The 15,976-nt window shown below is 41.3% G+C and overlaps 1 protein-coding gene across 1 annotated transcript; it reads right to left on the reverse strand.

Annotated features, from left to right (window-relative positions):
* Positions 1–1,934: 1,934 nt before the first annotated feature.
* Positions 1,935–3,177, reverse strand: marveld1 (MARVEL domain containing 1). Its single transcript, XM_021580874.2, has one exon. The coding sequence runs from the start codon at positions 2,911–2,913 to the stop codon at positions 2,425–2,427; it is 489 nt and encodes a 162-aa protein (XP_021436549.1). The 5' UTR covers positions 2,914–3,177; the 3' UTR covers positions 1,935–2,424.
* Between the last annotated feature and the right edge of the window lie 12,799 nt (positions 3,178–15,976).

Genomic DNA, 15,976 nt, shown 5'->3' on the forward strand with positions numbered 1-15,976 from the left:
TAGTAGCTGGTCTCCCAGTCTAGTCCAGTCCAGTTTGAGTCCATGCAGGAAATGTCTCTCTGGTTGAGTAGCCAGAGTAAATATAACTGGGCTGGCACTCTATCATCCGCCTGGCTTTATATGTGTTGAAGTGTCTTTTTCCCGGGGTTTCTCTCTGTCACACACTCTCTCTATTGGTCATGCGCTCTCTCTATTTGTATTTCCCTCACACTCTTGCGTCCCCCCTCTTTCTCCCTTTCTTCCTGGCTTAGCTAACAAGGAAAAAACCATCTCACATCTGTCCAATGCCATTCTCTCTCTCTCTCCCTCTCCCCTCTCTCTCTCTTTCACTCATGTTCTTAGAGGGAAAATACACTTAAAAACTATATTTTGGTATTTTTTTCATTAGTCCACTGGCGGCAGGTAGCCTAGTGGTTAGAGCGTTGGACTAGTAACCAAAATGTTGCAAGATTGAATCGGCAAAAATTGTTCTGCCCCTTAACAAAGCAGTTAACCCACTGTTCCTAGGTCGTCATTGAAAATAAGAATTTGTTCTTAACTGACTTGCCTAATTAAATAAAGGTAAAATTGAAAAAATACAGTCCCAATATGTTTTGCATGTCAGCAATCAAGTTGGACTTTCAAGAAGCAAAGTGTCAATGGCCACATCAGCAGCAGCAGCAGCAGCAGCACCGACACACATTAAATTTACTTCATTAGCTGACGCTCTTAGGAATAGAGTCTTGCACATGCAGTCAGTCCATGGCTGAGTCAAAATATCTAGTTCTGACGAGAAAATTTGAACATTTGAGAAAAAACGACAACGGCTTAATGCAACTAAAGCAAAGCTGTCAGTTTCCCCACAAACAAATCAACGATAAATAACTTTCATTTTGGGAAGACTCATTGTGATTGATCATAAGAAAAGTATCTGTCACTAATTGAAGTTGTGAGTTAGAGAGGCCTAGAGTTAGCAGGTCTTATTGAGGAGGGTTATTGTTTGTTTCTATCTGAGCTGTTTGCTTAGGCTGTGCTGCAGATCCATCACTTATGACTCACACACACTGTGGTAGATTTACAGTCTATCCCTGCAGTGCATCTGTTCAACATTAGCCTCACCATTCCATCTTGTGTTTTGTGTCCTCCAGTCTACTCAGGGCTCAGCACAGAACATGGGTCCTGTCCCAACATTTTCACATCTCTTCCTTCATTTTCACATTGCTAGGTTTAGCCTGTGTCATACACTCTGTGGCTGGATTTATTTCTGCTTATTCCAACTCTGTTGTCGTTGTCATGCCACGCATGCTTTTCTTTTTGCTTTCTAAGTTAGCAGGAAATGTGGGTTTGCCTGGAATAGACCACTACTCATCTACTCTCCCTGCAGACCACTTCTAGACCACTTATCAACACTTCTCACCCCCTCTCTCCGCACACACACCCTCAACCCCCCACCATTAATAATAATAAGAACTTCCCCTTCCCAGTCAGTATCATCTCTCTCTCTCTCTCTCTCTCTCTCTCACACACACATAGACACACAGACACACACAGATATAACAATAATCACATAAATACGTACCCAGACACACACAGTTCCAGTCACAGAGATTACAGAGTAAAAGCACACGCTCTTCCATGTCTTTCATGTGGCATCCCAGAGACCCCTGCTGATTGGTTAAGCATGTTTGTCTCAGACAGGAAGTAGCTGAGGGCTCCCAGCCCCAAACTGGCTTCTCATTTTGGAAAGCCACCAACATCATAATCATTCACAAACAGGTGCAAACACACAGAGTCTGCAGATGTATACTTTTCAGATTTGAAATAACTCTGGAAATAGTTATTAATGAAACAAACTGGTGTAGACCTATTACTGCAAAATAATGATAATAATAGTGGTAGCAATAGGCTACTTCTGTAAATGATATCTGCCCCTACATGCAGAAGGTGTTATTACCAAATAAGAGAACCTTGTCTCTGGTGTTCAGTGACATTGGTTTTAATTCATCAACATTTGGTTTTAACATGAAGGACACTTCAGGAATAATTAGGAACATAATTGTTTTTGCTTTTGATATAGACATGTGTTATTTCTGGCTAAAAGGATACAAAAAAAAACATTGGCAACAAATATGGTGTAGTTTCTTCATATCAAAGGCATGTCATATCATGTCCCTGCTATTACAGCTTGTAGTACGCTGCAAAGCATAAGAGGTATGCTTTTCAAAGGCATTGGTAAAAGGTCCGGTAGACTGCTCGTGGTTTCGGAATGTTGTTGTCAGTCAACGCACAAACACTGTACCAAAAAAGTACTGTACTGTAGCCTACGTTGATAAACTACTGAAATTATGCTGACATTAAATTACGGAACAGGGAGAGCTCTTGCCTCCCTCCCCCAGTCCTCCAACATATCCCTTCCACCTTGGTCCCCCTCTGTCCTCCCCTCTCTCAAACCACCGTCTGCTCTCCCCGGCACTTCCTACAACCAACATACACCGACGAGACAAGATACACAACAGCGGCCAGACATGCGAACACGGCAGCAGCCAGATAGACTTTATACAGGCAGTGGTGTTTATATTGCTCCAGGTTGCAGTACTCGTACCGCCCTGTCTTGTAGATCATGACGCCGATCGCCGGTAGATACAGCACCGCAGCAGCGATGTCATGAACCAGGTTGCTAAGCAACCACCGGTCCCCTCCCAAGACGGGGACAAGGTCCTGTTTGTCCAGGAGAGTGATAAAAAACGCGGTGAGGGTGAGGAGCCAGAAGAGCACGGCCACGAACAGGACGAAGTGAATGGAGCCTTCGTATTTGTTGGCGGCGATTGTGACCCATAGTCCTGCTCCGAAAAGGATTTGGAGGATTCGGATAATGCCGAGAAAACTCTTTAGGAAGTCCCAGAAATGTTTGTTCACCTCCGGCTGGGGGGGCATCTCTAATCCAGCGAACACTGGGTCCTTTAACTGAGCACTAGGTCCTTTAAAATCTGCCACAAAATAAAAATAAAAACAGCAACAAAAAAATGACAAATAAAAAGGGAGGGTGGAGTGCTAAATAGGTGGTTATAAAGTGTAAAGTTTGTCAAAGAGTTGTCTTTTCTTCTTCACAGCCCCGGGGTTTTAAAATTAGGATTTTGTGAGTTTCGTCTCTTCCGTTTCCTTTGGAGGGCTACAGCACTCCCCTCTCACCCAGGGGTTGGGGGAAGGAGACAGGGGACGGACTGGAATTCCAAGGCTGCTCCTCCTCCTCCTACTGGGGGGGAGTGCTTACTCTGTTTATTTTTCTCTTTCATGAGACAATCATTTCTTATTTTGTAACTTTTTTTACTTTACAAAAATAAAATTAGTCTATCTTTATTATTTAAACTGGAATAATATCATACATCGTAAATTACAACACATTTACATTACACACAGTACCAGTCAAAAGGACACACCTACTCATTAAAGGGTTTTTCTTTATTTTTACTATTTTCTACATTGTATAATTATAGTAAAGACATCAAAACTCTGAAATAACACATATGGAATCATGTAGTAACCAAAAAAGTGTTAAACAAATCAAAATATATTTGAGATTTTAGATTCTTCAAAATAGTCATCCTTTGCCTTGATACCAGGCAGTGATGCAACCAGTCAGGTTGCTCTCGATATTGCAGCTGCAGAACCTTTTGAGGATCTAAGGACCCATGCCAAATCTTTTCAGTCTCCTGAGAGGGAATAGGTTTTGTCGTGCCCTCTTCACAACTGTCTTGTTGTGCATGGACCATGTTAGTTTGTTGTTGATGTGGACACCAAGGAACTTGAAGTTATCAACCTGTTCCACTACAGCCCGTCGGTGAGAATGAGGGTGTGCTCGGTCCTCCTCTTCCTGTAGTCCACAATCATCTCCTTAGTCTTGATCACATTGAGGGAAAGATTGTTGTCCTGACACTATATGGCCAGGTCTCTGACCTCCTCCATATATGCTGTCTCGTCGTTGTTGGTGATGAGGCCTACTGTTGTGTCATCGGCAAACTTAATGATGGTGTTGGAGTCGTGCCTGGCAGTGCAGTCATGAGTGAACAGCGAGTACAGGAGGGGACTGAGTACCACCCCTGAGGGGCCCCCGTGTTGAGGATCAGTGTGGCAGATGTGTTGTTACCTACCCTTACCACCTGAGGGCGGCCCGTCAGGAAGTCCAGGATCCAGTTGCAGAGGGAGGTGTTTAGTCCCCGGGTCCTTAGCTTAGTGATGAGCTTTGATGGCGCTATGGTGTTGAATGCTGAGCTGTAGTCAATGAATATCATTCTCACATAAGTGTTCCTTTTGTCCCGGTGTGAAAGGGCAGTGTGAAGTGCAATAGAGATTGCATCATCTGTGGATCTGTTGGGGCGGTATGCAAATTGGAGTGGGTCTAGGGTTTCGGGATAATGAATTTGATGTGAGCCATGACCAGCTTTTCAAAGCACTTCGTGGCAACAGACGTGAGTGCTACGGGTCGGTAGTCATTTAGGCAGGTTACCTTAGTGTTCTTGGGCATAGAGACTATGGTGGTCTGCTTTAAACATGTTGGTATTACAGACTCAGACAGGGAGAGGTTCAAAATTTCAGTGAAGACACTTGCCAGTAGGTCTTTGCATGCTCAAAGTACACGTCCTGGTAATCCGTCTGGTCCTGCGGCCTTGTGAATGTTGACCTGTTTAAAGGTCTTACTCATATTTGATGCGGAGAGTGTGATCACAGAGTGTCTAATGTTCATTGCTCGTGTTTCTTTGCCCAAGCAAGTCTCTTCTTATTATTGGTGTCCTTTGGTAGTGGTTTCTTTGCAGCAATTTGACCATGAATGCCTGATTCATGCAGTCTCCTCTGAACAGTTGATGTTGAGATGTGTCTGTTACTTGAACTCTGTGAAGCATTTATTTGGGCTGCAATTTCTGAGGCTGGTAACTCTAATGAACGTATCCTCTGCAGCAGAGGTAACTCTGGTAACTCTGGATCCAGTTTCATCATAGCGCTTGGTGGTTTTTGCGACTGGACTTGAAGAAACTTTCAAAGTTCTTGACATTTTCCGGATTGACTGACCTTCATGTCTTAAAGTAATGATGGACTAGTTTCTCTTTGCTTATTTGAGCTGTACTTGCCATAATATGGATTTGGTCTTTTACCAAATAGGGATATCTTCTGTATACTTATGTGTTATTTCATAGCTTTGATGTCTTCACTATTATTTGACAATGTACAAAATAGTAAAAAATAAATAAGAACCCTGGAATGAGTAGGTGTGTCCATACTTTTGACTGGTGCTGTATATATATATGTATTTTTTAATCAAAAGTCAAGAACTTCCCATTGTTCACCCCTTTTTGTTTCGTTTAGATGGTTCTCCTCCTTATGAGTTCTCTTCTAATTTGTTTAAAAACTGTTTTGGGAACTAATGCAAGATTTTGGAGTAACTACTCAAGTAACTATTCAAGTTGTCATTTGGCACCGGGTTTTCCATATTTGTGACACTACTTATTGCTCTCCCTTTTTTTCCAGCCTGGTGGGAACTTAAATCTCCAAAAGTCCCCACAAGGATAGTAAAACCAGGACAATTCTTGGAAATTAGGCAGAGTTGGAAAAAAAAAAACATATCTCAGACTGGCCAATAAAAAGAAAAGATTAAGATGGGCAAAATAACACAGACACTGGACAGAGGAACTCTCCTCTTCACTGTTGACGTTGAGACTGGTGTTTTGCCAGTACTATTTAATGAAGCTGCTAGGTTGAGGACTTGTGAGGCGTCTGTTTCTCAAACTAGACACACTAATGTACTCTAATGTATTTGTCCTCTTGCTCCTCTTGCTCAGTTGTACTCAGTTGTGCCTCCCACTCCTCTTTCTATTCTGGTTAGCGCCAGTTTGCACTGTTCTGTGAAGGGAGTAGTACACAGTGTTGTACGAGATCTTCAGTTTCTTTGCAATTTCTCACATGGAATAGCCTTCATTTCTCAGAACAAAAATAGACTGATGAGTTTCAGGAGAAAGTACTTTGTTTCTGGCCATTTTGAGCTTGTAATCGAACCCACAAATGTTGATGCTCCAGATACTTAACTAGTCTTTAATCAGGACAACAGTTTTCAGCTGTGCTAACATAATTGCAAAAGGGTTTTCTAATGATCAATTAGCCTTTTAAAATGATAAACTTGGATTGGCTAAAACAACGTGCCATTGGAACACAGGAGTGATGGTTGATGATGATGGGCCTCTGTACACCTATGTAGATATTCTCCAGCTACAATAGTCATTTACAACATTAATAATGTCTACACTGTATTTCTGATCAATTCGATGTTATTTTAATGGACAAGAAATGTGCTTTTCTTTCAAAAACAAGGACATTTCTAAATGACCCCTAACTTTTGAACAGTAGCGTATATATATATATAGAGAGAGAGAGAGAGAGAAAATCCCTTGATGAGTAGGTGTCCAAACTTTTGACTGGTACAATATATATATTTATGTGTGTGTGTGTGTCCAAACTTTTGACTGGTACCAGTCAGTACCAGTACCAGTCAAAAGTTTGGACACACCTACTCATCAAGGAATTTTCTGTATTTTTACTATTTTATACAGTACATTGTAGAATAATAGTGAAGACATCGAAACCAGTGGTGTAAAGTACTTAAGTAAAAATACTTTAAAGTACTACTTAAGTAGTTTTTTGGGTATCTGTACTTTTCTTTGGTATTTATATTTTTGACTACTTTTACTTCACTACATTCCTGAAGAAAATAATATACTTTTTACTCCATACATTTTCCCTGACACCCAAAAGCACTCGTTACATGTCGAGTGCTTAGCAGGACAGGAAAATGGTCAAATTCACGCACTTATCAAGAGAACACATGGTCATCCCTACTGCCTCTGATCTGGCAGGTTCATTAAACACAAATGCATCATTTGTAAATGATGTCTGAGTGTTGGAGTGTACCCCTGGTTATCTGTACATTTTATAAACAAGACAATGGTGCCATCTGCTTTGCATAATATAAGGAATTTGAAATTATTTATACTTTTACTTTTAGTACTTAAGTATATTGTACCAATTCCATATATGTTTGATACTTAAGTATATTTAGAACCAAATACGTTTAGACTTTTACTCAAGTAGTATTTTACTGGGTGACTTTCACTTTTACTTGAGTAACTTTCTATTAAGGCATCTGTACTTTTACTTTTAAGTATTACAATTGGGTACTTTTTCCACCACTGATCAAAACCCTGAAATAACACATATGGAATCATGTAGTAACCAAAAAAGTGTTAAACAAATCAAAATATATTTTATATTTTATGTTCTTCAAAGTAGCCACTCTTTGTCTTGATGACAGCTTTGTACACGTTTGGGTATAAAAATAGACATCTTGTCATGTCTGCTCCTGCTCCCCCTCTCCCCCTCTCCGGTGCTCAATGTCACAAGTTCACTCATCATTATGCGTACCTGCGCTTAATTATGGTACTCACCTGGACTCCATCACGTCATTGGTGTCTAGGTGATTCTTACATTCTTCAAAGTAGCCACCCTTCGCCTTGATGACAGCTTTGCACACGTTGGAGTATAAAAAATAGACATCTTGTCAAGTCTGCTCCCACTCCCCCTCTCAGGTGCTCGAGGTCACCAGTTCAGTTATCATTACGCACACCTGCCACCATCGTTATGCGCACCTGTGCTTAAATATGGGACTCACCTGGACTCCATCATTGTACATTTTGCAATACAGTAATTTACCTCCCCTTTATCTGTCACTTCCTCAGTTTCATTCCCGAGTCAGCATTGATGTTGTTATGTTTCTCCTATCCAGATGCTGTTCTTTTTTTGTTTCATGTCTATTTATTATTAAATCCACACCCTGTGGTTGCTTCTCGTCTCCCAGCGTCTGTCGTTACAGAACCGTTATACATCTGGATAGAAATACCGTGATTGAATGTAATAAAATATACATATACATACATAAGCATTCAAAATACAGCGCAGCCATATAATCAACAAAAAAGGTCTGATTGAGAAATTATCATTTAGACCTCAAGGATGCATGATATATTAAATATATCAATCCAAAACACCTCTCAAATCTATCAATCCAAAACACATCTCATTGTGAGATAATTTTAGGGTGGTTCCCACCTCTAATAGGTGTGACCTGTTCCAGGCCCACAAAGCGCAAAGAGGACGATGGGCCGTGTTTTGCCATAGCATATTCAATATTGCCAGTGCGGACAGCTGTTTTATGTTCAGATATTCTTATTTTATTTTTGTTTGGCCCACATAGGCTTACCACACGGGCACGTAAACATATACACAACGTTGGTACAAGGTAAGCGTTTACGAATAAAAATGATTGACCTTGGGTGAAATGAAGCCTCTTCACAGCTCGACTCCGTTGGTGGAGTTCATAATAAACGTCATTCACCATAGAGTTGAGTTATAGTGCCTTGCAAAAGTATTCACCCCCCTTGTTGCATTACAACCTGTAATTTAAATGTATTTTTATTAGAATTTCATGTGATGGACATACACAAAATAGTACAAATTGGAGAAGTGAAATGAAAAAAAAATTAGATCTGAAAATTAAAAAACTGAAAAGTGTTGCGTGAATATGTATTCACCCCCTTTGCTATGAAGCCCCTAAATAAGATCTGGAAACCAATAACCAATCCGAAATTAAATCTAGAATCAGCTTCCTATTTCGCAACAAAGCCTCCTTCACTCATGCTGCCAAACATACCCTCGTAAAACCGACTTTCCTGCAGAACCTTGACTTCAGCGATGTAATTTACAAAATAGCCTCCAACACTCTACTCAGAAAATTGGATGTAGTCTATCACAGTGCCATCCATTTTGTCACCAAAGCCCCATATACTACCCACCATTGCGACCTGTATGCTGTCGTTGGCTGGCCCTCGCTTCATATTCTTCACCAAACCCACTGGCTTCAAGTCATCTATACGTTTTTGCTAGGTAAAACCCCGCCTTATCTCAGCTCACTGGTCACAATAGCAGCACCCACCCGTAGCACAGTAGGCATATTTCACTGGTCAACCACAAAGCCAACTCCTCCTTTGGCCACCTTTCCTTCCAGTTCTTTCCAGTTCTCTGCTGCCAATGACTGGAACGAATTGCAAAAATCACTGAAGCTGGAGACTTACGTCTCCCTGACTAAGCATCAGCTGTCAGAGCAGCTTACCGATCATTGCACCTGTACATAGCCCATCTGTAAATAGCCCACCCATCCACATATTTTTTCTTTTTCTTTTTTGCTCCTTTGCACCCCAGTATCTCTACTTCCACATACACCTTATGCACATCTATCACTCCAGGGTTTAATTGCTAAATTGCAATTATTTCGCCACTATGGCCTATTTATTGCCTTACCTCCCTAATCTTTCTACATTTGCACACACTGTGTATAGACTTTTCTATTGTGTTATGTACTGTGCATTTGTTTATCCCATGTGTAACTCTGTGTTGTTTGTGTCGCACTGCTTTGCTCTATCTTGGTCAGGTCACAGTTGTAAATGAGAACTTGTTCTCAACTGGCCAACCTGGTTAAATAAAGGTGAAATAAAATAAAAAATAAACTCCAGAAGTCACATAGTTAGTTAAATAAAGTCCACCTTTGTGCAATCTAAGTGTCACATGATCTCAGTATATATACACCAGTTCCGAAAGACCCCAGAGTCTGCAACACCCCTAAGCAAGGGGCACCACCAAGCAAGTGGCACCATGAAGACCAAGGAGCTCTCCAAACAGTTCAGGGACAAAGTACAAATCAGGGTTGGGTTATAAAAAAATATATGAAACTTTGAACATCCCACGGAGCAGCACTAAATCCATTATTAAAAAATAGAAAGAATATGGCACCACAACAAACCTGCCAAGAGAGGGCCGCACACCAAAACTCATAGACCAGGCAAGGAGGGAATTAATAATCAGAGAGGCAACAAAGAGACAAAAGATAACCCTGAAGGAGCCACTTTAAGCCGCACACTCCACAGAGCTGGGCTTAATGGAAGAGTGGCCAGAAAAAAAGATATTGCTTAAAGAAAAAATAAGCAAACATCTGGTGTTCGCCAAAAGGCATGTGGGAGACTCCTCAAACATATGGAAGAAGGTATTCTGGTCAGATGAGGCTTTTTGGCCATCGAAGAAAATGCTATGTCTGGCACAAACCCAACACCTCTCATCACCCCGAGAATACCATCTCCACAGTGAAGCATGGTGGTGGCAGCATCATGCTGTGGGAATGTTTTTCATCGGCTGGGACTGGGAAACTGGTCAGAATTGAAGGAATGATGGATGGTGCAAAAATACAGGGAAATTCTTGAGGGAAACCTGTTTCAGTCTTCCAGAGATTTGAGACTGGGACAGAGGTTCACCTTCCAGCAGGACAATGATCCTAAGCATATTGCTAAAGCAACACTCGAGTGGTTTAAGGGGAATCATATAAATGTCTTGGAATGGCCTAGTCAAAGCCCAGACCTCAATCCAATTGAGAATCTCTGGTATGCCTTAAGGATTCCTGGAACCCATCCAACTTAAAGGAGCTGGAGCAGTTTTGCCTTGAAAAATGGGCAAAAATCCCAGTGGCTAGATGTGCCAAGCTTATAGAGACATACCCCAAGAGACTTGCAGCTATAATTGCTGCAAAAGGTAGCTCGACAAAGTATTGACTTTGGGGGGTTGAATAGTTATGCACGCTCAAGTTTTCTTTTTTTTTGTTGTTTTATTCCTTTGTTTCTCACAATGAAAAATATTTTGCATCTTCAAAGTGGTAAGCATGTTGTGTAAATCAAATGATACAAACCCCCCCCCAAAATCTATTTGAATTCCAGGTTGTAAGGCAACAAAATAGGAAAAATGCTAAGGGGGGTGAATACTTTTGCAAGCCACTGTAAATCAGCTATTAATCTGTTAGGAAGAACTGATCAGGAGCCTTCCATAGTACTATTAGCCCTGTAACCTACCATCAGACGATGCTGGGCTAATTGTGCGCCGCCCTATAGGACTCCCTTTCACAGCAGGTTGTGATACAGCCCAGGATCAAACCCGGGTCTGTAGTGACACCTTGGACCCCTGCGCCACTTGGGAGAACCCTTTTTTGTTGTTGTTTTAACCCTATCCCAAACTTTAACTCTTAACTTAAACATTCAGAATGAATGCCTAAACTTAACCAACCGCGAGGCTCCAGCAATAGCAGCGGAGCAACTCGGGGTGCAAAAACACTTTGAAATTTGACATTTGAAATTTGACACCTTCGAAATTTGAAGTTAAATTGGTCAAACCGTGAGAATTTGTTGAAAAATCGTGTGTGTGATTGATGAGGAAAGAAATAAATTTAATCAATTTTAGAATAAGACTGTAACGTAAAAAGCTGTGGAAAAAGAGAAGGAGTCTGAATACTTTCCTAATGCAAAGTACATCTTGAGCTGTCTGTATCCTCCTGACTGGTGGTTATGTTCTTTAAGAAACATTGAATATGCTTTTCTGCATTTGTTAAAATCTGGGTAAAAGATTACAAGGAATGTTAGTCTTATTCAGTACATTTAGTAATTGCTTGCTTTTCTAAAGTCTACCAAACTTGTCAGCAGGCATGCCAGCTAAGATAGTTAGACAAGCTAGCTACTCTAACTTGATTGATAGCCTGAAATGGCTTCTTGGTAGCTAGTTGTAAGGTTGGGAGATTGGGAACCTATCTGGGCTAGCTAAAGACACTTTTATAAAATTGCTAAGTGGCTTGTGGTATTATAGAGAGGAAAAAAATAAATTTGATTAAAAAATAAAACGTTTTAATAGGAGAAATCTCAGGGGGGACGTGCTATGGGCATGATGCCTCAGGCCATACATACACATGTTTCACGTTATAAATAAAATTGTGCTCGCAGGAACAAGCAATAAAAGTGGAACATGTCCTCTAGTCACCTTTTATGGTGACAATAATGCCCTTTATTTGCTGTATAATTTGTAACTATTGGCATTAGGCCTCTAGATGCAAAAGACACATTTTTAGTTTATCAATAGATTATTGGGTTTCTCCATCCTCCCTTGGTATAGGCAATGATGTTGGACTCCTATTGCACAGCAATACTGTAGCCTACCCATACTGTCAAATATTTTACATAAGCTATCAGTCTATTTACTGTGTTGGCAGTAAGGTTATTATAGTAAATGAAAACAGAAACTAAAAAGAAAAACTAAAATTGGAAAAACAATTCAGTAAAAAGTACATATATGAAACTTTTAGCTTTGACTCCAAACCGAACTAAAATCAAATAAAAACCATGATAAATTATGTTCAGTTGTAATGGTTTTCTTCTAAGCTTTGAGCAAAAATTAAATGGGGTTTTCAAGCTTTTTTTCTAATGGGGTTTTTGAGCTGAATCTGCCAATAGACACTGATGTTTCAAATAGGCCTAACTTGTGCATCACCATAACTAGCTATCACGAGCTAATAGGGAAGAAATTTGAGTGCGATCACAGAGCGTGACTGGTCCAAGCTAGAACAGCTTGTGAAGTTGCTGGAGCTATTCGCCATCCACACTGACCAACTTCAAACTCATAGCCAGTAGCTAGCTGTCTGATGTGGTGCCGTGCCCTCTCAACCTTGAGGCACACTTGCAGACATTATTGTTGCAAAACAGTTGGCACAGGTCCTCCTGAACTTACTGTTCTTCGCATGCATACTGAATCCTCTGGCAGCCAACTTCGATCCAACCCCTGAAGTAGCTTGCCTTATGGACCCAAGTGTGTCTCTATCACTTTGCTCAACAGAGAGCAGCAGAACCCCAGGAAGATGTCAGTACGGTGAACCCAGCAAGCATCTCGACTACATACAGTGCTTCAGAAATATAGCCTCCTCGAAACAAAGATTGTTTCTGAGGTCACTGTCCAGCGGGGGGTCGACCTGGCTGGGCATTAAGTGCCCCTGTGTAAGCTGCGGAGAGCGACATCATTGATGTATACAGAGAAGAGAGTCTGCTCGAGAATTGAACCCTGTGGCACCCCCATAGAGACTGCCAGAGGTCTGGACAACAGGCCCTCTGATTTGACACACTGAACTCTATCAGAGAAGTAGTTGGTGAACCAGGTGAGGCAATCATTTGAGAAACCAAGGCTGTTGAGTCTGCCAATAAGAATTGGGTGATTGACAGAGTCGAAAGCCTTGGCCAGGTCGATGAATACGGCTGCACAGTAATGTCTCTTATCGATGGCGGTTATATCGTTTAGGAACTTGAGCGTGGCTGAGGTGCACCCATGGCCAGCTCAGAAACCAGATTGCATAGCGGAGAAGGTACGGTGGGATTCGAAATGGTCGGTAATCTGTTCGTTGACTTGGCTTTCGAAGACCTTAGAAAGGATAGATATAGATCTGTAGCAATTTGGGTCGAGAGTGTCTCCCTCTTTGAAGAGGGGGATGACCGTGGCAGCTTTCCAATCTTTGGGAATCTCAGACGATACGAAAGAGAGGTTGAATAGGCTAGTAATAGGGGTTGCAACAATTTCGGCAGATATTTTTTTAAAAGAGAGGGTCCAGATTGTCTAGCCCGGCTGATTTATAGGGGTCCAGGTTTTGCAGCTCTTTAAGAACATCAGCTATCTGAATTTGGGTGAAGGAGAAATGGGGGAGGCTTGGGCAAGTTGCTGTGGGGAATGCATGGCTGTTGACCGGGGTAGGTGTAGCCAGGTGGAAAGCATGGCCAGCCGTAGAAAAATGTTTTTTGAAATTCTCAATTACAGTGGATTTATCGGTGGTGACAGTGTTTCCTAGCCTCAGTGCAGTGGGCAGCTGGGAGGAGGTGCTCTTATTCTCCATGGACTTTACAGTGTCCCAGAACTTTTTTGAGTTTGTGCTACAGGATGCAAATTTCTGCTTTAAAAAGCTAGCCTTAGCTTTCCTAACTGCCTGTGTATATTGGGGGCTATTCGATGCTAATGCAGAACGCCACAGGATGTTTTTGTGCTGGTCAAGGGCAGTCAGGTCTGGAGATATCCAAGGGCTTTATCTGTTCCTGGTTCTACATTTTTTGAAAGGGGCATGCTTATTTAAGATGGTGAGGAAGGCACTTTTAAGGAACAACCATGCATCCTCTACTGACGGGATGAGGTCAATATCCTTCCTGGATACCCGGGCCAGGTCAATTAGGAAGGCCTGCTTGCGGGGTGGTCGTTTGACTGCAGACACGTTACGGATGCAGGCAATGAGGCAGTGATCGCTATATTTGGAGGGCAAGTTGGTGAGGATGATATCTATGAGGGTGCCCGTGTTTACGGATTTGGGGTTGTACCTGGTGGGTTCATTGATAATTTGTGAGAGATTGAGGGCCTCAAGCTTAGATTGCAGGATGACCGGGGTGTTAAGCATGTCCCAGTTTAGGTCACCTAGCAACACTAGCTCTGAAGAGAGATGGGGGGCAATCAGTTCACATATGGTGTCCAGGGCACAGCTTGGGGCAGAGAGTGGTCTATAGCAAGCGGCAACGGTGAGAGACTTGTTTCTGGAAAGGTGGATTTTTAAAAGTAGAAGCTCGAGCTGTTTGGGTTAGTAAACCCTCTACAGTTTAGCAGTTACACCGATGGACCCCGGTGACTTGGAAGAGTTCCAGTGTTGGATAGGCATAGCCAGATAGCTAACATACAGTAGCATCCCTCTCTGTTTGAACCAGGTGTGTGAGTAAGCTGAACTAGCTGCATTCACTAGCTAAGTGAAAGGGAAAGAAATACAACGAAACATAGCTAGCTCTCTCTCTCTCTCTCTCTCTCTCTCTCTCGTCTCCTTCATTTTTAAAGAAATGAATTTGTTCAAAATTGTTAAACTATTGGCTTTCTCTCTCTTTGAGTCAACTACTCACCACATTGTATGCACTACAGTGTTATCTAGCTGTAGCTTATGCTTTCAGTGCTAGATTAATTCTCTGATCCTTTGATTGGGTGCATAACATGCTGCAAGAGCTCTGATAGGTTGGAGGATGTCTTCTGGAAGTTGTCATAATTACTAGGGAAGTCTATGGAAGGGGGTGAGAACCATGATCCTCCTAGTTTTTGTATTGAAGTCAATATACCCATATGAGGATGGAAACTAGTTGTCCTCAAGCTACACCATGGCGTTACCCTACAGAGTGCTGTTGAGGCTACCTTCATTGCAAAACAGTGTGATTTAATCAATTATTTGGTGACATTAATATATTTAGTATAGTTTTACCTACAAAGTATAACTTTTTTAATGTTACAATATTAGATTTTTTTGTGAAATTCACTGAGGAGAATAATTCTCCCCTTCCTCCTCTGAGGCTCCACTGATACATAGACTTTATGTCTCTCCAAGTCACCTTATGTATTACTGCCCCCCAGTGACAAGAAGTGACATCCGCAAAAAAATAACTACAGGCCAACAACACAAATTACTCCTAGCCCCCCATGGAAAGGCTATGTTCTGTCCCTAAAACTAAAACTGATACTAAATTAAATAAAAATGAGATACAAATGTTTTTATCAACCTGAAACTAAAAGGAAACTAGTAAATCAAGTCTGAAAATGAACTGAAACTTAACTCAATTTCAAATAAAAATCTAAAAACTGATAGAAATAAACAATAATAACCTTGGTTGGCAGGATGTTTTAATCTTTAGCAGTAATTTATTATTTATCTGGAAAAGGACGGTCAGTTTCTGAAAGAAAAAACAATGGTAAACTGTGGACCTGTCAGCAGTGAATTCAACAATGTTTTGCATCAACTTTTCCACCAATCTAAATAAGATAGACAATTATTTCAGAATTCGCAGGCAGTCCAAGGCAGATGGGGGGAAAAAGCAATTGCAGTACTTACAGTAGCTTGCTAAGGCCTACTTCAATGTAAAATATTGTTAAAATCGACTGAATACCTGTATTATAAACCGCACTGCCTATGATTTAAAAAAAACTTTAAATACATATAGCCTATCTATTTACTAGGCTACTAGATCCAAATAAATGAGAGATG

The sequence above is a fragment of the Oncorhynchus mykiss genome, chromosome 23, assembly GCF_013265735.2.
Source record: "Oncorhynchus mykiss isolate Arlee chromosome 23, USDA_OmykA_1.1, whole genome shotgun sequence".
Classification (NCBI taxonomy): Eukaryota; Metazoa; Chordata; class Actinopteri; order Salmoniformes; family Salmonidae; genus Oncorhynchus; species Oncorhynchus mykiss.

What these genes read in the sequence shown, in the direction of transcription:
- marveld1 (XM_021580874.2), bottom strand. Translation starts at nt 2,913, where the DNA reads ATGCCCCCCCAGCCGGAGGTGAACAAACATTTCTGGGACTTCCTAAAG.